Source organism: Gossypium arboreum, chromosome 1, assembly GCF_025698485.1.
Source record: "Gossypium arboreum isolate Shixiya-1 chromosome 1, ASM2569848v2, whole genome shotgun sequence".
Lineage (NCBI taxonomy): Eukaryota > Viridiplantae > Streptophyta > Magnoliopsida > Malvales > Malvaceae > Gossypium > Gossypium arboreum.
Genome location: NC_069070.1, coordinates 110285548 through 110309018, shown reverse-complemented (window position 1 = coordinate 110309018; position 23471 = coordinate 110285548). Strand labels below are relative to the sequence as shown.

General features: G+C 32.3%; 2 protein-coding genes across 5 annotated transcripts; both read right to left on the bottom strand.

Moving 5' to 3' along the window:
* Window positions 1-280: 280 nt before the first annotated feature.
* On the bottom strand, window positions 281-1777 carry LOC108481380 (mitogen-activated protein kinase kinase kinase 18-like). Its single transcript, XM_017784522.2, has one exon. It carries the CDS (start codon window positions 1592-1594, stop codon window positions 281-283), a length of 1314 nt encoding a protein of 437 aa, XP_017640011.1. The 5' UTR covers window positions 1595-1777.
* A 6271-nt stretch (window positions 1778-8048) lies between these two features.
* Window positions 8049-13677, bottom strand: LOC108483309 (aspartic proteinase-like). 4 transcript variants are annotated; one of them, XM_017786628.2, is made up of 14 exons: window positions 13307-13677; window positions 11925-12306; window positions 11768-11828; window positions 11259-11353; window positions 11038-11150; window positions 10740-10908; window positions 10613-10652; window positions 10403-10467; window positions 9692-9805; window positions 9497-9561; window positions 9189-9345; window positions 8982-9101; window positions 8451-8539; window positions 8049-8313 (listed from the first exon to the last, which is right to left on the bottom strand). In XM_017786628.2, the coding sequence occupies exons 2-14, from the start codon at window positions 12288-12290 to the stop codon at window positions 8229-8231; spliced, it is 1539 nt and encodes a 512-aa protein (XP_017642117.1). In that variant the 5' UTR covers window positions 12291-12306; window positions 13307-13677; the 3' UTR covers window positions 8049-8228. The 4 variants fall into 4 exon arrangements, with proteins under 4 accessions (XP_017642117.1, XP_017642116.1, XP_017642118.1 ...); XM_017786627.2 differs by having other exon boundaries at window positions 13244-13318; XM_017786629.2 differs by lacking the exon at window positions 13307-13677 and adding an exon at window positions 13196-13302.
* Window positions 13678-23471: the final 9794 nt, after the last annotated feature.

Sequence of the window (23471 nt, the reverse complement as noted above, 5' to 3'; positions counted from 1 at the left end):
GCCTTCAACTTGCAAAGTAGAGCAGTAATGAACTGAGTTAGCCATATGCACAATTGGCTATTGGATTCAAGAATATTTTAAGATTAATTAATGCTCATTACCTAAACCCATAAATGTAAGGAGAAGCCAAAGTTGACTACTTTTTTCTGATCTGATCTGCCTAACCCTTTTAAGTCTCCTCTGTTCACACAATGAATAGTCAATAGATAAGTCAGTCATCACCGGGGTCGTCTCTGCCGGACGTTTTGAAACCAAGGAAAACAATTGGATAAACTAACAGCTACAATGGGGATTTGATTCGAATATGAAAAAGATGGGGTTGGATCATTGGATTAATAGAACAAGAAATTTCATTAACTGTCTCGAAATTGAGATTGTCTGATACAAAAAAATCATCCGTTACACTGTTAAATACCAAAGTACTGCTGAAATAAATAGTGTTTTCTGCAGAATTGACTGAGAAGAAATCCTCATCTAAAATTGAGGTTTCAGTTTCAAGTTGTTCTTCAAATGACTCCATGAATGACACAGTTGGAGATGAAAAGTCATCTTCTGTGATATTATCGCTTCTTACTGTCATCCAATCTTCACTGAATGTCCAATTGGAAGCATTGGAAGAAGGTGGTGGCAGAGTTGATTGAAGCAATTTCTTGATCCTATCAGTGGGGGAATTCATGGAAATCTCTTTAGGAATCAAATTCTTAGGACTTTCCACCACATTAAATGAATCCCAGAAACCTTGATCCAGCACAGTATTTGGAGAATCCATGGTGGATTCTTTTACTTCCTTCAAAAGGGTATCTGATTCTTCCAAAAATGGATGTTGAAGCAATTCTTTAGTTGTCCATCTCTCTTTCAAATCCCTCTTCAAACATTTTCCCAGAAAATCCTTTCCTTTCTCAGATAACCAACTTGGAATCTCAGGTACCTCGCCTGAAAATCCAATCTTATACAGAGCCGACACTGGATCATTCAGCTCCGGCCATGGCGAATTCCCAGTGCTCATCTCTATAATCGTACATCCAAGCGCCCATATATCAGCCTCAAAACCCTGCTCCTCCCCACGTGCCACCTCCGGTGCCATGAAAGCTGGTGTACCGGAAATTGCTGACGTGTCAAAACCTTGATTTTCTCCATCTTTTCCCATTAATTTAGCACACCCCAGATCAGCAATCTTCGCACCTTCTTTACCGATCAAAATATTTTGGCTCTTGATATCGCAATGTGCCACCCCATTAACGTGAAGATAACTCAGACCTTGTAAAATCTGTTGCGTATACAACCTAACTCTCTCTTCACACAATCTTCCTCCAACTTTTTTGATTTCCTCGGAAAGCGTACCGCCGGTGACGTACTCCATGCAAAGATTGTACGTCGGCTTGTTGTTCGTTTCATTCGTAACATCGTACCCTATGTACTTAACAATGTGAGGACAGCTTAATTTTGACAAGACATAATTCTCTCTCTGTAAGAACATAGAGTGACATAACTCAGTTGACTTAACGGCAAAAACCTCGCCGGAAGGGACTGCTGTGGCTAGAGACACGGTGGCGGTGGATCCTCTGCCTATGGCAGGCCCTCTGATCCACTCCATTAGAACAAAAATAGAAGCCACCAAGAAACAAAGAAAACAAAAATATGGGTCTGGTGACTAATGCTATGACATGTAAGAATATATATACATATGAATAAATAAATGAACTTTGGGGTAACCCTTGGTTTTGGTGACTTAATCCAAATACCAAAGCATATGCAACAACTTAGGAAAGATTCTTAATGACAAAAATCTGTCATAGCTTTTTTTTTTTAGTACATAGAGCAAGAATGTACCACGTGGCGTGAATTTAGTGAATGCTGACCGCCTATGGACGGCGCCATGGCGGTTTGCTTATGCTTGTAATAAAGCCATTCACATGAAGACACATGAGCACGTGCCGAGATTGCGGGTTGTTAATTACAATTATCCTATTATTGGTTAATTTTAGTCTTTTTCAATCCATTAACATTGTGATTTTTTGCGGCGCAAAGATGATTAATCTTCAATTTTAACAATGCGAACACGATTAAGTACTTTTTAGTTTTTTTGTGTGTAGCTTAACTTACAAGCTGTAAACACACACACATATATATATATATATATATATATATTGCTTATAGTTGATGGCAAAGGATAAAACAGAGGGTACCCATTGTATTTTACTATGCTTTTCTTGGGGGCCTTAATTTGATAGGCGTGGATGTGAAAGCATGCATGAATCATGTATGTATTGTGTTATTTTTATTTGTTAAGTAACTTAAGGAACTATTCTAGATCATACTAAAAGAGTAGCTATTAATCATTGTCCTAAAATATATTTAATTGATAAAGTTTTTAGTTTAATTAATATAAAATTTCATCCTTTTTAAAATAAAATTTTCATCTTTTGACCTATGAAATTTTATAATTTTATTTCGAGCAGTTTATATCAAATTTTAATCTTGTCTTATTTCAGAAATTGGTTTAAATTTGAATAAATAAAAATGGTTTAAGTAGGTAGAAGGACAAATTGAAAATATCAATATTCCTTTTGCAATGTGAAAACAACAAAAGCTTTTTTTTGGCATAAAGGCTTAAAAGCATGTTGTTGTTCCAATGGCAATCAAAATTCAAGAGTTGGCCTATTGATTGGAGGAATCAAAGCAAAAGTAAATAAGGCCAACAAAAGAGGTTGCAACCAACATCAAGAAAAAAAATTTTAATTTAAAGTTAAAAAAGAGCACACACTGTTATTTTCATTTTCCAAAGTCTGCAAATTAGTTGTGTGGAATAAGGTGTTTGGAAGAAAAGAAAATTTAGGGGTTTTTAATGGAACACTTGAGTGAGGTTCAAGCAATTCCAAACTATATATGAAAGTCAACTTTTCTCTTGAAATGATGAAATCCCATCTCTAATCTGAACTCAAAACTTAAACCCTTTTGTCACTTTTGGGTTTAGAATAGTAGTATAGGGCTCTTTCTTTGCATCTTGTCGGTGCTGACATCGTTTACTGACCTTTCAAGCTCACCCTTTACAGCTAGGTGAACACATGAGTTTATGATCCATTCTTTTACTTTCATCTGAATTTGGTAGATACCAACAATGCCACTTCCACTCTTCTTCTCTTTTTTAATCTGCCAGTCAATTTATTAGCACTTAAACGAGGAATAAAGTTCAAATTTCATCAACAGTTTTATTTAAAGAGTGATTTGTACGTACCTTTTTCAACTTTCTATAAAGTTAATGGCATATCTTGATCCTAAATTGAGACTTTTCTTTAAAGTATCATGGAAGTCCTTGTATTAAAAGTCACATTATATATTGTTTCTATATTCAAAAATAGACAAATTAATCTTTATACATAAATTAAAGAGCAAATTGGTCATTTTAGTTAAAATTTCATCCATTTATAATGCTAAAACTGACAAATAATTAGATAGTGACATATAGTATGTTATGTGTATCTCATGATAATATGTAGAGACTAATTTTAACAGCAAAAATAGATGAAATTTTAACTAAAGGACTAATCTATTCTTTAATCTAGTAAATAAAAACTAATTTATTTTTTTAAATACAATCCATAAAATAAAAATACCTATAAGTTTTACTTAGTTGCTTAATGATGAGGGAAATTGGTTGTACATTGAACATTGTCCATTGCCAATTTTAGTCTTAGCTGTACAAACTAACACCGAAGGAACCCAAAATTTAAAAGACTACTGACAATGAATGTTGTTTTAATAATCAAAAACAGCTATGAATAATCAATTTATTGGTGTTTTGATTGGGAGCTAACTTTTTTTTTTTCCAGATTGGCTGGCTGTATAAATTCCCATTTACATGATGACAGTTGTATTTAGACACTGAGGACTCAAATAAAAATAATGACAGCCTAAACCTTATCTAACATATTTTTTGCTAATCATTGTTCCAATCAATGTTTTCGATCGAATCTATATTTATCTGTTTGGATAACTTTTATCCTATTAAATGGAAATTCAGTTTAATTCGATTGTTTTGGACCCAACTCAACTACAAGTGAAAATTAAAATGGCACATCCATTTCATCATGCCAGCTATCTATTTTAGTATACTTAGCTGGCTAATATTATCCTAACAGTTAAATACCTGACTGCAATAACTTCTATTAATCACTTGTTTTCATGCCATCATGCATGCTTTAAATTAGACATTAATGTCCTGCAATGGGAAAGTATACAATTAATAGTAAAATTAGATATGCATGGATTGGGTGAAACTCATTCAATTAAATTTACTGAAATTGATAATTTTTAAGTTGGGAGGATGAATCAACTTGTTATTATATATATATATATTTATGGGATCTAAGTATTTTTGAGTTGAGACGTCTTCAGACCAATTAAAGGTGATATGAATGTCTAAGATGATTCATGTTGGAACCAAATGAAGTAATAAAGTTCAAACCCAAATACATTTTACATTTGGAAGCTTAAGATATGATCACTTTAGTGAAGATGGGGCAATCAACATTTTTTGGACGGGATTAAAACATAAACTTTTGACTTTGGATAAACTTTTTAATCATATGAGATAAAATTTTAAAGTTTTAACTTCACTTATATAGAAGTCTGATATTGCATTATTAAGTGTTATATTTTATATATTTATTTATTTAAAATTTTAAGAGATTTTAAAGTTAGTTTTAGAGTCTTTATGTTTCTTGCTCATCAAGAATGTTGAATTCAAGAAGAATACATTCTTGAGCAGCCAACTTTAGAATTCTATGTTGAGTTAGGAGTTTGCTTTCTATTCAATTAGCTTTTTTTATTTAAGCAAGACATTTTGTATCTTTGATTTTTATTTTCATTCAATAAAATACTTTTTGAATTTTTTTTTTTTTTAATTTGAATGATTCATTTGTGTTATTTTTCAAAAGTTTTTTCAACTTAATTGTAATCAAGATTGTTAATAGGAATTCTTCGTACTTCAAATTTTCAAAAATATGCAATTCACTTCAATTTCCATCTTTCATCAGTTTAATCACTCCATCCTTCATCTCTATTTGCTTTTCTCTAATCCACAGTTTCTTGAAGCTTAAGAAACCTTCTTTTCAAATTGAATTAGACTCATTCTCCTTGGCCAATTCATTTCCCTTGTTTCCATTCATTCTTTTCTTTCTTTTTCCATTCAAATTATTATAATTAATTCGTTGACGTATAAGTCAATTTCGAAAGTTCTACTTCAAGTCCTATTCAGTTTAAATTTTATTATTTCAAGTCCAATTCCAACTTCAATCATCCTGGACATACTATATCAATTCCAACTTTTGTCAATACTAAAAGTGTTGCCTGCAGTAGAAAAACTCTAGTTTGGTTCATTTTTCTTTTCCTTCATAAGGTTTTTAGTTTTCTCTTTCATGTTTGTTTGATGAGAACATGGTACATAAGATACGAAACCAAATAAAAAAATTGAAAAGAAATCTAATTAAATGTTAATCTAATGATGAATTTTTCCTTTATTATTCAAGAATTAGAATCAGTTTAATACAAAACACAAAGATCTGAGAAGTAAAATATATGCAAACAAAACTCACACATAGTGGCACTTAAACCTAGAATAATCTAAGGGCAAAACTCACACATAATATTTATACATGGTGAGACTTGGACTTAAGAACTCAAGGTCCCAAAACTAAGTCAATGTCTAATTGACAACATAATTTGATCTTTTACGTTTGTAATATTATTATTAGATCTAAACTTATAAGATTGTTGTCATTGAAATGATTATATGAATTTTTTTTTTACCATTAATCGGTCATACAATTAAATCATGTGAAAATTTAATCAATCATGTTCAACCAATAATAAAATTAAATATCAACCAAATGCTAACACTTGTTTTAAAGAAAATATATTATCACTTAAATGGAAACAATAGTATTATATATTTGGACCAATTTAACACTGTAAAAGTAAACAAAGCAAATTATGCTAAATTAAGATGGAGAGACTAAATTTCTAATTCCAATATAGTTAAAAAAAAAAAATTGGTTACAGGTTATTTTGCAATTATGGAAATATTGTAACTGCATGATAGCTGGCAATAGAATTGTAACTGCTTCCTAACCAACGTTCTTTAATAAGAATCAATGCTAGAAAAGGAAAATCATCTAGATTTTCTTTTGATCCTCTTTTGTTTTTTTCACGTTCTCTCTCAATTCGTTTTCTCTTATTTTATAACTCTTTTTCACAATGCCACTCGTATCAATTTTGGTATTAGAGCCGCGACTTGCCCATGACTATAGGAGATGGTGTGTGGACAAGGAATTTTTTGAAGCTTTTCTAGGTAAACATGAGACCATAGCGACGACTATTAATGCTGTTAAAGGGAAGGGCATTTTGGGTCCTCCTCCGAGTTCTAATAAATTTGAGAGACTTCTAAAGGGACAGAGAGTGGTGTATCACCAATGATAGGGGAATTGCCGAATTGGCTATAGTAAGTTGTGCAGACTCCAATGACTAGTATAATCACGCCTATAAGTTGAAGTGCCCTAAGTTTGATGGTACTGATTTTCGTTGATAGTGGCCAAAAATGGAGCAACTTTTAAGGTGAGCCAGTACCTGTCAGTGCCAAGATACGTAAGGTTATGTTGCAGGGATGTGCCCTACCGTGGCATCATTTGAATGAAAATAACAATGGTGGTATAAATCAGTTGAATTGGAAAAGATTACTTGAGGAATTTGCAAGGGAGGTGTTCTCTAGTGGATTTCGAGGATCCAATGGCAACCTGGTATCTTTAAAGCAGGAGAGCAAGTTAGTTAAGTAGTTTCGTAAGGAGTTTGTAAGTCTCTTTAACCAAATTTCTTTATCTTCTCAACATGCTCTTAGCATATTTGTCGGTAACTTGAGGCTAGATATTGCTCGGTACCTTTGAGTCTAAGAATCTGTTAGAGGCATTCCATATAACTAAGCAATTGGAGGTAATTCTTTAGCCGAGTCAAAGGAAATCTTTTGCTTAACCCCAGTTTGCTAGATCAAATGCTAGTTTTCTTTCGATTTCTTATAATAAGACCTCACTTTTTTTTTTGGTCCTAAAACTGCTAACGCTCCTGAAGCAATAGCTAAATCTGTTAACCAGTTTGTGTCACTAAGTCATAGTAAACTAGGCAACAAACTTCCTTCCCAAGCTGAGATTGAATATAGGAGGACAAGAGGCTTATGGTGTTGGTGTGGGGCCAAGTATGTTCCTAGTCATAAATTTACAAAGCCATAGCTCAAGAAGCATGTAAGAAAAGTACCGGTTCAAATTTATTGGAGCTGTCACTTAGGTGCTGGTTCGAAGGACGAACTCCTTCCTTGAAGACGCCACGTGGGAGATTCTACATGACCTATAACAATAATTTCCTCAAGTTAAACCTTGAGAACAAGGATTTGGGGGTACACTTTGTTTAAGTTATTTTGCAACAATCGCAGTACTGTGATTCTTTCTTAGTTGTTTAGTGGAATGTTGCATTTGCATCTATTTTTCAAGTTTTTTATTAAGAAAATATAACGCTGACATAAGGATGAAGTTAAAAACTGAACTCAAGTTCTCAAATTTGATAAACTAAAATAAAAAAAGTATTGACCATATCATAAATATTGACTTGTATGATACAGTAACTAAAGTTCTTGTTTAGATACAAATTCAAATTGTGTTACCCTTGTTCTCTATCGTATAAAAAATACATTTTATTAACTAAAAAAATGCATCATTTTTTAAAATCAATTTTCACTTTGAACTAACGCCTATGACCGCAGACAATTATAAGGTACATTTGACCCAATGATCAAACAGACTTGAGATTTACCTCCCGCGACATACATTTAAAACAAGAAGCAATAACAAGCAATATCACGTTTTGAGATTTAACTCCTCCCCTTAAAAAAAATAATGTCCGGTATTCCTAGTTTTCATAGCCCCCGAAATCATCTTTAGCTCTCTAACAAATGCTAATAAAACCAATTGCATCATTATGCTATTATAGGTAAAGAGAGGAACGGATGCCGGAAATCCTTTCTTAGTCAAAATGCCATAATACAATACAATCCGGATTAAATCACAGATCATGTTTTGCACAAGTACTTACATACAATCATCTTTGATACTTAATCCCATATGTTTAGAAGTGTACTACTTGAACAGCATGGCACTCGGGTGTTAAAAGATTTAGAAAAGGTTCGCTTATGCAGCCTCAGCAAATCCAATTTGCATGTTCCCATAGTCAAATACTGTATGGAACTGGCCCATAAATACATCACCCAGGATCCTGTACATCAATGAATACTAGTATGATTATCATAGCATCAAATGTTTTCCAGCCTAAACGTCCAGTGTGAATATAAGTTAATTGTAGAAACCATAATTATCCTTCAATATATATCTATGAACCAGTAAAATGAATACCAGAGAGGTCCGCGAGGAGGTGGTACATCCAGAGCAGTGAATCCACTAATGCATTGAGCCCCATCTCCCTCGCCCACTTTCATGACATACTGATTCCCAACACCAGAAGGACAGAGGTCAGGGACAAAGAAAGAATCACCAACACCAAGGGCAAAGGCAAGAATTTTAAACTTGGGGGCCAAAACAAAATTATAACATCTATGGGGGTACAAACGGTAAAAAATTTGTATCAATGAGCTTAAATTAAATTATTAATTTTTTGGAAGACCAAAATTATTATTGTTCCATTTAACCAAGAGGGGCCAAGGCCTCTGCTTTCCTCTAGCTTCGCCCCTGCTGAACACTAACATTGCAATCAACTCGAGATACTTAATATTTTATTACTTAGACCCATCCAAAACATATAAATATTGATATCCATGATTTTTTTTTTCTTTTTTGAGGGTGAAATGATGACAACCAGGATTATCATGGAATCAAATCAAAGGAGACCAAAGTACCGTAACACAAATTCAGCATTGTATATCATACCTGCTCAGGACGGAGCTCAAATAACTTTCCAGCAATTGTGAAAGAGACGCTGGGCATAGAAGATAGACTTTTACAGTCAATACTTGATTCTCCCATTGGACTAGGCAATCGATCACAGAGCTGCAATTATCAATTTGGGAAAACATGAGTCCAAAAATGAACTTGCCGAAATATACTCAGAGGTTGTCAAAGGGGATGCTTATTCACCTCATTGACATAGTCAATTATATGGTCCTCTGTCTGGTTCTGCTTAAGCTGGTTTTGCATCCATATAACTGCCATCTCACATGTAGAACACATAGCATCGCGTAAACTGCCAGAGGCTTTTCCAGCATTCTCATTCACAATGCTTTCAATCCCCATACTGAACAAGATAAATTTACAAAATCAATTAAGCAAGAGAACACATCATTCATTCAGACAATTACAAATATTTCTAAGCTCACTGATTTAGTTAAAGCAACTTCACTCTAGGGAAAAAATCGGGGGCAAAACAGAAGAGACTTGTGTACAACCTTACACCTTGAGTTCCATCAAATAAGCATAGACCAATTTGTGAGCAGATTTTCTTCGGTTCATCCTGTCAATGCAGAATAATAAATAGAATAACGAAGAAGTCCAGCAAGAAACTACCAGATCATACTCTAAAGTTAACCATCTCCAGATACCATTTGCATTATAATTAAAGCATGTTAAAACAGATCATGTACCTTCGCTAATAGCATATCAAGTATCTTCTCTCCGTATTCAGAAACTACAGCCTTGCATTCTTGACTTACAACCCCAGATGCTCCAATAGCATGATTGATTTGAGTAATAATACCCTGAAAACATGGCATTAAAAACAATCACTGACAAAAGACCAGGACTAGCAGTCCATTTTTGGCAGCAAATAGACAATGCACGCACAGGATCAATTAAATGACTTCTATTAGCACTTGCCAAGCACTTATAATCATAGACATCTATAATCAGATTGTCCTACTACATATCAAGGTAAACATGTACAAAAGGTCCTGAATACATGCTCTGACTATAGCAATGACACTAGAAGGATAAGCTGGAATATGCACTTCATTAGATAGAAAACAACCTTATAGAGGTTACACAGTGAAACTTGAATGAGTAACAAACAATATCAATATCCAAATTAGGAAGGAGCAAATTGTTACTTCAGTCATGAGCATCGGTACAATTACATCCAGATAATTGTTTAGTGGAAGGATAGGAGTGCAACTATATGCTTAGAGTTGTTAGTCAAAGGACAGATTTGCGTATGGGCAGAATGATACATCCAATGTTTCCATGAGAAACAATCATAGAATGGACAAAACATGGTTGATACTTGACAGCAACTTGCTACAGAAGCACGGCTACAGAAGAATGCATACACACTTAAATAGACACAAATTAATACAAACCGTAGGACCAGCCAACAAAGAAGTCCCTGAATCAGCAATAGCACTGCAGCCACCGGCACAAAATCCTGTGAAGGAGTAAGAATATAAGGAAGCAAAAAAAGACTACAAAATATTTGCATGTCCTTATCAATTATATTAATCCAGTTAAGCAGAATATTGTGGAACAGGTTCAAAAATTATTTCCAGAAGATAACTTTGAGGACTTCTCACCTGTTGTTTCGTTACCAATCAGGAAATCACCCATATCAAACTGCGAGCCAAAGAAACAGTAGCATTATAAAAGGAATACATGAAGTCAAATATATTGTATAAAACAAGGAATGTTTGAAATCCTAACCTGCCAGTATCCTTTCCGTCTTACAGGAACATAAGTGTGATTCCCCTTGAAATGTTTAGGATCCATCCCGCCAAATACCAATTCCCCACCAAGATTATCTTCGGAGTTGCGGCTAAGCCAAAATGAAAAAACCGGTTCCTTAACAAGACCTTGGTTGACCATATTGTACCTGGAGCACTTACAGAATCAAAATCCTAAACCAATAGCAGTTGCATTCTTAATACTCACAATATAAACATCTTACGCCAATAAAACTGAAACAAAAAGCACAAAGAAACAAAAAGAGGCTTTTACATACCACACAGGCACAGCATTTCCTACTGCAATCTCTTGAAATCCAAGACCAAGTATACCATCGAATTTGGCAAGCAAGAATGTTAAGCTGGGCTCACTTGTTGCCTCAATAAATTCCTAAACAGATGAAAGAAGAAAAGTTACCGAGCAACATGGACCATCACCAACAGCCATGATGGTGAATAACACTGCAAACATATATAATAAAAAAATTATTGAAGATACCTGATTTTTAACTACAAGATCACCAACTGTTACATGGTCCTCACTAAAGAATCCAGAAATTTGTCCAGTACCATATTTAATATCCGCAGGTTTACCTGCAAGTGGACTCATTTAAAAGAAAACATATAGGCAGCTACTTTATTATACACACTTTGACTGAAATGAACAGCAGTTAGTTTTAATATCCTTCCGGTCACCTTTATCAAAGTTTCTCCAATCTAAAGCACATTAAACTGATTATGAATAACAACAAGCAGACATGAGTTTTTCAAATGCAGGAGATGAGGCTTATATATATATATATATATATATATATAAAGCAGTTAAAAGAATGCATAAGGAAAAGAATAATAACACCTAAATCAAACTACTGAATTTGTTCTAAGCGGTACTTATAGATTGATCAAAAGACAATACCCAATTTATGAATGGAAAAAGAAAATCATACTCATAATCAAGAAGACATGGATTTCAGGAAACCTAGAATGAACCAAGAAGCAGAAACAAACCATTAGCATTGTAGGTACTTGAGTGGCTTGATTTATATCTTGAATGGAAATAGCAAGCTATCTGCACCCAGACACCAGTAAAACCTTAGAAATATTCCAAATTTACACAAATCCAATCCTTAAGTACACCAATAACAATTTGAGAAATTAAACTCACCGAGAAATAACACTTAGATGAAGGCACCCACAAATTAGAACTCCCAGTGTCAAAAATTACAGTGAAGTTCTGTGGAGGCGTGCCAATACCAATTTCACCAAAGTACTGAGCATCCATGTAGTTCTTTAGTGCCACTATATCAATATCCTTTGACTCTTGTAAGTTGCCATGAAGATACTTTCTAAAAGAACCTCTCAACGCTTCTCCTTCCTTGGAATCAAGTTGGGCAGCTAACAGATTGTTGCGATCAAACTTTCTCTTCTTCAGTCCAATTCTGAACAATCCGTCATTGGATGTGGAAAAGACAATAGGAAACAGAAGACAAAGAAAAACAGTGACAACAGTAGTTTTAACTATCGTCCCCATTCAGAAAACTGCAAGTCTGCAATTGAAAGGCAATGATTCAAAGATTTTTGTCAGATACAGTTAGAACTAGATATGGCAAGCTGAAAAAACAAGATATCAACACACAACTAGATATAGTCTTTTCTCATAACAAGTAGGCAACAAGCCACTTTTCAACTACATGGGATAAAAACCATTGACGGTTTACCTAAGTCTAGAACATTTATTCACTGCCAAGTAAAGTTCTGTCCTCAAAGAGTAAACAGATGCTCAATTTTAGTGGCATCATGGCCATTCCATTCTTTTTTATAATCTTCACATCACATAATTTTGGTGCCGAGAAAACACAATAAACATACATAAACACATCTATAAATACTACTAAGGTCAAAATAATTTGATTCGAGCTATGAGGAATCTTAATTAGGCTCAAATGTTTACTCCATCCAAATTAGTTAAAAATAATTGAAATCAAAACGGATGCCAATCAAAGTTAACAAGTTAACCTTCACTTTTCTCAGGTAATAAACACCGAAAATCCCCCAATATCTAACCAACCCAACAGGAAAAAAACTAAAAAAAAAATTATTAGAAACTTAAACGGATAATCTGAACTTCGAATGTTAGACGGTCAACTCCAAGCTACTATCAATCAAACTAGATATTCACTCAATAACCCTTTTTTTTCGGGCAATTTCAGTTTTCTACGAATGTTACACGGTCAACTCCAAACTATTATCGATCAAACTAGATATTCACTCAATAACCCTTTTTTTCAGGCAATTTCAGTTTTCTACGATTCTAAAACCTAAATACCACACAATATTCCTGCCCAAGAAATGCAAAATCACTACAAAAAGAACACTCAAAAAGTAATCAAAAGCATATATAAGAACAAATAATAGAGAAAAGTAAAGAGAAATTACATAATAAGCCAAGGTCAAGAATTTTTACAAAAAAGAAAAATTTCTTACGTTTTTGTTTATGATTTCAATTTTTAAGAAGAACAGACTGAGCAGAAAAATTAGAGTACGAACCTGAACTCTTTATTGAGAGTGTTGAATTAGATTAGCGGGATTCTTGCTGGATCGTATCCGTACACGTGGAGTCGTGTTAGTTGAGATGATATTTTTAAATTTGTTGAACTTTTTTTCTTATCGAGCAAGAAATTTGAGGGTTTAATCTGAATCGGATGAATGTATAATAAGGATGGTACTGAGAGCTAAATCACACCGTTGATCTTGTGATGAGAGGTTTAGAAGAAGTGAGTTTAAGATGATAGATCCAGTAACACTGGAAGTTTGAAGGGTCGTTTAAGATGTTTCTACATCTTTTTTCTTCTACATTTAGGCTGCGTATGTTGTTTCTACTTTCTACATAACAATCATTCAAAAACCGGATCCCACGTGTGTGCCATTTCTAATGAATGGATCATAATTTATTGCTTATTTTTTAAAACAAAATTAGTTCTTATTAATTTATTTCAGAAATAAGATTATACAGATTGAGAGAGACAATAAATATTTGTCGTAAGTAGTAAAAGATAAACTCTATCAACTGAATATATGTTTCAGTCTTAGTATCAATAGAACATTATGGCACGTTAACAATTGACTCTATCACAACTCAAGTACGGCATTTGTGGAGTGATTATAAACACTTAAAACGATAAGGAAATTAACTTCGGATGGTGAAAAGTAGTGGGAAAAAATCAGCAAAAGCACCTAGCATTAATCAAATTGGAGGGGACGTCAACAAAACCATCCTTAAAATCACTTGCAAAAGCAAGCTACATGCATAAGCAAATGTCACAGGCCACAGATCAAAGGTTGTGACCATTGCGCACAAAACATCCCATGAAGGTCAACTTATTAAATGGGGCTCATTTAACCCGCTTGAATTGACCCGACTTGTGGAACATATGGATAAACTCATCTAGTTGAAATCTTGGTGGCCCAAAGAAACGCTCTAGTAAAACTAAAGTTAATTAGGTAATTAATGTAAATACTAAGTGATAAATATGTATAGAGTTTAAATCCCTTAGGACTCTCATTTTGTAGATAGGCACAAATCGTAACCATCGATGTAACTCAATTTATATCGTTGGATTTAGAGGAGCTCAACTATAAATAGAGGTATTCCCCCTTCACTCAATTGTAAACCTTCAAAGTAATAGAATACTTTTAAAAGTATTTACTCAAACACTTGATGTGTGCTATTTTTCTAACTTTTCTAATTATTTTTTGCTCTTTCGTTTCGAGTTTGCTTCCGCTTTGCCACATCAGTGAAAATGCTATATATTAAAAAAATTCTCCTAATTTTAAATAAAATAGCCATTGGATTAAATTTAAAAGAAAAATAAAAGCAAAATAGGCGATTGGATTAAATTTGAAAAAATTAAGAAAAGTTTAATAATTTTCTGAAACCCTAGAATCCCAAGATAAAGTTTGCAGTTCTTCTCGTCATTTCCATGGCAGAATTTTTAGGTCACAAGAATACTCAAGAATCTTGGGAAAGAAAAACTTTTTAAAAAAAATGTATTTTGTTAGAAGCATTTTTCTGATTTGTGAGTCATGTCCGATCTTTTTCAACAATTTGAAAAATGTTTCATATCTAGTGATAAAGCTTTTCTATAAAATGAATATTGATATGGAGAGGTTTTCACGATTAAATCTTGAGTAGAAGATTTGTATGTTAAGGAGAAGATTGTTGATGTTAAAAATTTGAAGTTAGAAAATCGACCAAACAAACTAAATTAGCTCAAATAAATAAATTTGGTTTGGTTGTTTAAATTTAGTTAATGAGTATTTATTTTTTTTATAATGTTATCATTTTAATTTTTTATTAAACTTATTAAACATGTTTTTTTGGCGACGATGAGTAAAAGAATTAGAGTCATTATTTATTATGATGGTCAAATTTGTGACATCGAAATTGTGGATCGTTTTTGTACCAACCCAATCTATAGATTTGAGTTTCAACGGAAGCATCAAACAAAACGAGCTTTTGTTAAAAATTAAAAGGAAAGTATCAAATTCAAGCCAAAGGAGAATTTCAGGCTTGAAATATAGATACCTAATATCCATGAACCTTATAAGATATGATACATTTGAGCTTAGAAGTGATGCGGATGTCAAATTAATGCTTGAGGCGCATTGCTAGACTGAAAACGATGTAATAGAGTTATATGTCTAATTTGTCAATGTAGAGAAAAGTGGTTTGAGTTCGACAATAGTTCCAATTAATTTGTTTCAGGACCAAGAAGCAAAAGGTCCAACCAAACGGTTGTGCGGTGGTTTCATAGTATTGTTGCAAAGCTCATATCAGGGAATGTTGGTATCATCAATTGGAAGGCATTTCTTGGTTTAAACATTCAATCGCAACTTTGGTGTACAGTTGAGGTTAGTTGGTAACCCGAACATGGAGATCCCGACACAACATTCTATGAGCACCTTTGATTTGAACACCGAAACGCAAATGTCCTATGCTAGAAACTGATAAAGAATTGGAGCAAAGGAAGCGGAATAAATATCTAATTCAAGTTGTTTGACTTAAAAAGGAAAGATTTGGATGTAACCTAAAAGGAAAAAACCAAATAAATTTAAAAATAATAAAGGAAATAATAAAAACAAGAAAACTTTAAAAAAATAAAGGATAAATATTCAAAATAATAACTAAATAGTGAAAATACACATTTAAGTAAAATAGAAGATGGAACGATAAATTGATGAACATGATGGATAGAAGGATAAATGTCCAATTGAACCCTTTGAGATATAAATCCCAATAAACTCAATTAATGGCTCTAATTAACCCTCCAAGAAATAATCATTGGCAAATTGAAAGGTGAAGAATGAATTCCCACGACTTTTTGGAGAAAATCGAGAAAAAAACTACTTCTAAAAATCACAAGAAAAAAAATTTGCACAAGAAACAAACTCCCAAAGTAGAAAACTTTATTAATAAAAACAATTGTCTGCTTAATGAACAATGAAGAAGCCTTTATGTAGGCTAGTTAAGTACATCCAAATAAAACTCTAAAGTATACTGAAACTCTAATTAATCTAAATAAATAGTTTTAAACTAAATTTTCTTATTGACATAAAACAACTTAATAACTTAAAATACTTAATAATTATAAAAAAACGGAATAATAAAATAGTAAGAGTTAATAAATACATTAGTGGGCTCATATATAATAAAAATTAAGCCTATAATCCGAACCCAATATGATTTAAACTCGAATTAAAAGTCTGAAACTCATAATTCTTGTCATAATCCCGTCCAGAAATTTTACTCCTGTAATCTTCACTAAAACGGTAATAACTTGAGCTCCCGAACTCAAAATCAAATTATTCAAAGTACGTTTCCCAAGCCATTCAAGTTTTTTGATTGTTGGTTGCAGAGTAAAGGATTTGTGAAGATGGTTGCAGATAAGTAGATAGATATTGAAGTGCAAAGGAGGACGAATAGTTTGATGAATTTTTTGAAGGTATGGAATAAGGAATCGTTTAATGACCTTGACAAGAATATTGCTTTTATTGAGAACACTATTAGAGAGTACAAAATTTTGGGTGATATCTATAATATGACTAAGGTAGGATTGGCCAAAAGAAATAAAGCTATTCGTAGAACATGAAGGTTAGGAAGGTACAACAAGATGCTTTGGGAGCAAAAATATAGAGTTAGAACTATTACAGGATGAAGTTGCAATACAAGATTTTTTTCATACGAAAGTAAAGTTTTGAGCTCGAAGAAATTGAATTGATGGATTGATGATATAGGGGGAATGGATTTTTTAATCTAGTTAAGAAGGAAATTTGGCAACATTTTAAGGTCCACTTTTCTGATGTGTAGTGCCTTGGTTTGTATTTGAAAAATTAGTCTTGCTCCATCTGCTATTTGAACCAAAACATATGGAAAGGTTAAATGCAAAGTAACACAATGAGTAAAGTAAATAGAAAATTAACACAAGATATTTGTTAACATAGAGCAGTTTGGACACAACGGTCTTACGTTTGCGGAGCTGCAAAAACCCATTTTTTTAGTGGTGTCAGAAACGATGGTATCGGGGCCACAAATCTGATGAGTAAGTCCATAATAATTAGTATTTAAATTATATGAGTCAACAATAATTTTATATTGAATTTTGACTTGATGAATTTTAGCTAATTGAATAAATTGTTAAGTACAGGTGGTTCGCTTGAAAGTCAAGTGGTTATGAAAAATGAGGTATCAGGACCTCATTTCTGTAAATCGAGTTTGTAAGTTACTATTTAGGTATGTGACGATTTGGTTCAAAAATTTCATTGTTTAATTAGTTAGTTAATTAAAATGGACTAACTTGTACAAATCATAATATTTATTCACTATTGATTAAAATTGGTTAAATGAGCATAGAAATGGTTTTAAAGGGTTTTATATGATAATTTAACCATAATTAAATTATGTGGATGGTACATAGGTGGTTTTAAGTAAATTATGTATTAAATTATGTATATGTGATAAAATATGTTAAATTAATAAAATTAATAACAATAAAAGAAACATAAAACAATATCATCTTCTTCATTTTATTTTCTTCATCGAAAACTCATGGATAAATAAGTTGGGAGGTTCGACCATTGATGTTCCTTTGCATGTAAGTCCATTTTGAGTTTGTTCCTTGTAAATTTTATGTTTTTGAGTTCGTTTTAACTTAATCTAGCTAACTCGAGAATTAATTCGTAAAACTATTAAAAGTTTAAGGACTTACCGTGAACGATTTTTAGGTTTTGTGAACCTTGTTGTTAAATTCTTGAGTTTAATAGCTAAATATAAAGATTTTGTTATTTTTAGTAATTTTAATGTTTAAGGATTAAATCGTTAAAATAGGAAAACTACATGAAATTTTAGTGAATTTTGATAAAAGTGGGTGGAGTAAGGACTAGGTAAAAATCAACTAGCATGAGTTTTCTTTAGTTGTGGTTAATTTGTGAGTTTCAGGTTTGGGGATTAAATTGTAAAAAACATAAAATGTTGGGGTAATTGTGTAAAATGATAATAAAAGGGCTCATATGCATAAGTTGAATTGTTTAATTGTTTTAAACCGTTAATTGAATTAAATTTATTATATTTAGATTAAAAAACGAATCAATCGGGCAGTAATCATGGAAAATAAGGGTTAGCAAAGTAAATATCATGTCACGTTCATAGCCATTTTTTATTAGGTATGTTCGTATGTTAATAACAATAATTATTTGATTGTTGTTTTGTAATTTAATGTTTATCTATATATGGTTGATTCATCAAATTCTTTGGATTGAAAAATGAAAAAGACCATGGTTGAAAGATACCATGGCATTATACCCGAAATGAGAAATACCATAGTTGAAAGATACTATGACATTAAACTGGAATGAATAAGACCATATTTGAAAGATACTATGAAATTATACCGGAAATGTATAAGACCATAGTTGAAAAATACTATGGCATTAAATCCGATACAAATAAGACCATAGTTGAAAGATACTATAACATCACTTTAGAAATATGTAAACGTGGTTGGAAGATACCACGTCATCCTTTAAACAATAAATTATCCAGAAAGGTACACAAATTAAATGAGTATTATATTAATGGTTTTGAAGTTTATTGTGTAAATAGAAGGTTGAATTGAGTTTTAAATATGTTTACTTGTAATGTTTTATGCCATAATAAAGTTATTTGTTTCATAAATGTTTGTCCCTTAATCGTGGTTTATTGAGTATAAATGGATATATGAGATGGTTATATGAAATTTAATATGTAAATGGGAAAATTTTTTAGATGGATCATTGAAATGGTATGTGATATGTTAAATGAACATATGATGGATGAATTGAGGTTATATGTTTGTTAACTTATAAATGTTATGTTTTGATAAGATTATATTGCTATACTTGTGAACTTACTAACCTTGTGAGACTTGTGATGTGTATAGGCAATTAAATGAACTCATGACCTTGATTATAATTTTTCGTTATGAAAGATTTAGGTTAAGGCCTTTATGGTAAGTTAAATTTTATGTTCAATACGAACCTACTAAGCTTTATGCAAGCTTACCTCGTTTTGGTTTTTTCTTATTTGTATATCGTCGGATTCGAGCTGTCGATTGGATTATTTTGGAGATCACATTATCCGTTCAACGATTCAATATAAATTGTGATTATTTTGATTTAGGTTATAAGTGGCATGTTCTAGGAGCATTTAAGTTTTTTTTACTATAATGATGTTATTTAGACTTGGTTTAAGCATATTGTGTATATATCTTTGGATTTGATTTGTATATGTCCATATGTGTATGTCTTTAATTGTTTGGTATAAGATTCTTAGAAGTGTTTGAAATATGGTAAAATTGAATGTGAATGGAGTGGATGATTATTTGTTTCGCATGTGTATAAGGGAAGGACTTGAGATCCTTGAATGTGAATTAGTTTGGTGTATGAAATGTGGTGCTAATGAAGGCACATTGGTTAGGCACTTAGGTTGGATATTTTGGTATGTTTCAATCATGTTTTAAATGTGTTTTGAAGGCATGAAAATAGTTGATATTGATTTGAATTGGTACTTAAGAAAGGGTTGAAAATTTGGCTTGCTCATGAAGTTTTTAGGCTGCACACGGTTTGGGACATAGGTTGTTACACGGTCGTGTGCCACACACGGTCTGTTTATACGACCCTGTGGATGTTAATTTTTAGGTGAAGGATTTGTTTCACACGGGCACAGTGAGTTAAATGGCCTGGCGACACGGCCATGTGATCCTGAGAGCACGAGCGTGTGGAGTAGCCACACAACCATGTTTAGTGCCACACGGGCTAGCCTTTGTCACACAGTCATGTGACCCCTGTTTTCCAAAATTTTACATATCTTTCATATTTTTCTGTTTTAATCCAAATTAGTTCCTGATTGTTTTCAAACTATTTTTAAGGTCCTTTAAACTCAATTTAAGGTCTATAAGTGTATGTTTGCTATGTTTAACAAATGATTTGATTGTTTATATTTAAATTAATAGTTGAGAAGTTTTAAGTTGTTAAATGTTTTGTTATTTGCTGTGATAGTTCGTAATCCTAATCCGACAATGAAGATGAGTTAGGGGTGTTACAGTAGCATTGCCTAGTGAATGATTTTATTCAACAATTGTTCGGGTCACTTATTGGCTTAAATCCAACCTACCATAAACAATGAAGTAATTGTAACCCTAGTACCGACCCTAATTGTCACAAATTACTTACCTTAATACCTTACAATATAATCAATAAACCTTTCCAAATAATACCTAAAAAATGTTACAAAATAACTAGAAGAACATAGCAAAGTTGTCGATAAAAACACTAAAAAAACAACACTTTAAGTGACGCCACAAGCAATAGGCTAATACAAGAGTCCATTCAATAGAATTTTGATAAGCTTTAAACTCCTATTTAAAAGTTAAAATTATCTCATTAATTTCGTTCATTATTTATCAAATAAAAATATTCATAAATCAATTTTTCTACTGCTCCAAAACTCTAAAAAGATAAAGATAAGGATAATGATAAAACATTGTTTTCACTTTGAAACTCTCGATACGACCAGTTAAAGAGTTCTAACCAAAAACCAATGGTTATTTTGTTACAATGTTGCTCCTTAGTTGGCCCAAAAAAAAAAAAAATCAAACACACATGGGATGCAATAGCACACCGCGTAAGGAAAAATTATTTCGTTCTAACAAAACATGGAATGAGCAGGTAAAAAAATCCAACAATCTCCCCTAGGCATTTTTTATAAAACTTGCAACAAATGGTTAACCTACAATCCAAACAAATCACCTAGCCAGCCAACTAGAATATGTCTCCCCTAAGGGGAAGAACATGCTTGATCACATACTCCCCTATTTTGGACTCTTTTAAATTTAACGTATATGAGTCATCTAAAAGCAAACTAGGTTTGCAGCCTCTGGTTGTGTCTTGCGAGATTTTCAAGGGTTGATCTTAGGTTGTTTTTGGGTGTTCATTTTTTCAAATAATGCAGAGTTATGGGCAATTAAAGTAGATCTTCAGTTGTTTGTTAAGCTTCCTTGGTATCTTGTTATGAAGCTTGTTATTGAGTCAAATTCCATTTTACGATTTCGTGGGTTACTAAAAAGGGTTCTAAAACATGGAGGATGTGGGACATTCTTATTGAGATTGATAGTTTAGTTGAAGTTATTAAAGAGTTCTTGTTTGTGAATGTGCTTAGGGAGGCTAATGGTTTTGCAGACTCTTTGGCAAAATCGGGTGTTTGTAGGGATTCTCTGTTTTCAACTTGGCTTTAGGAATTATGGGATGAGATTCACAGGACCAAGCTAGAAATCTAGATATTAGTCATAAGACGCATTTAGCGCCGGTACCAAAAATTGTGTCTCAAATATGGATGGGTTGCAGGCCACTTAAACTACTGTCGACGTGATTGCTTGATATGCATGGCTCAAGTAGCAAGTCTGGTTTCTGAGTTTAATTTGCGTATAGGGGATTTCGGAAGTGATTTTTGCTAATGTCTGGAGTGAGGCAAACAACATGGAATATGTAATGGACAAGGTATAGGTGGAGAGGTCAACAATGTTCATTTTGAGGTGGTTAACTGTTTTAGTTTTTTCCATGTAGAGTTGCTTTGGTTATTTGATATGTATTAAAGGCTCTGCTGTTGGCTGTGCAGGTTGAAGTTTTATTTTTGTTCTTTGACATGTCGGCTTGTCCAGGTCTGCAGAGTTTTTTTTCTTTATAGCTTGCATAATGATTTCTATTAATAAATCTTTTAATGGTTTAGAAAAAAATGTAAACATTTTTGTTAACTTTCATAAAATTTGGATAAATTTGATTTTTTAATAATATAAGAATTAATTAATTTAATATTTGAGGATTTGATCTCTACAATAGAAAGATTTGATCCTTTCTTATAACTCTAATGCTCCAATATGAAACATATTATAAGTTATGTTACTTTGTTTTAGGTATATTCTAAGAAAGTCAATTCCATATTAATACTGCCCATATCAATTGGAACATTGTGTTTCAATGGTAGATTTGAATAACAAATTCTAGTTTCCATTCTGATGTAAATTCCGATAGCACCAATGCCTTTTGGTCCATTTTAATAGTACCAGTGCATATCGGATGTTACTTTAAACTAAATTTTAATATTTTTATCTTAACTAATATTATTTTTAATTACATTTAAAATAAAATATAACCATTTAATCAAATTATTCAACATAATTAATAATTTTATAATTAATTTTTCATATAAATATATTTATATGTATGTAATTAAGTTATATTTATATGTATATAATATATGCGTGAAAAATATTTAAAAGATACTTGATAAATTTGAAATAGTACATATATACACACTAGTACGGATATATACTAAGTTTAGTATCGAAATATATTTACCTAAGAACTTGAATATTTGTCATATGATTTGTCACATTGGATATAAAAAGTGTGCCTTCATTTTTCTCCTAATTGTTGGTGCGGGATTTCTAAAATGTTGGTTAGAAAGTCTCTAACACACAAATGGAACACGAACAATTACTCAAACAAAAAAAAAATCAATAGAACAAAACTCTAAGTTGTGTATCAAGCCACTATCAAACCAATCAAGCTTGACAAAGATGGAAGTTAACTTCATTAGTGTTCCACTTTCATGTGTTGTGGTAGTCATCATGAAAATGGATTAGAACCTTAAAATTGTTGGAGCGTGAGGACAAAAATAAACTTATGAGAAATCAACGAACGCTTCAAGGTGTCTAACTATGCCACTTTCTTTAAGGTTCATTTGTCATCACCTATATTTCGGCATGCAAAAGAGCCATTGACAAATAAATCTCAAGGATACAATGAAACTAAATGATTACTGGTGTTTTGGACTGACGAAAATAGCCTACTGAGCGTTGGGTAGAGTATAACAAAATTATCAAATTCTGTAAAAAAATTTTGTACAAATAATTTTTAGAGAATAATCTAGAAATATTAGAAGATGGAGGAGAATAGAGACACTTTTAGTTTTGAGTTTTTTTATTTGTCTCCATATTTCTTATTATGAAATTTCACTCATATTTATAAGAGATCTCATGTCTCTACGAAGAGACATAACTATCTAAATAGATAATCATATCTTTTAACAATAAACATAATTATTTCATAGATGTCTACTTGA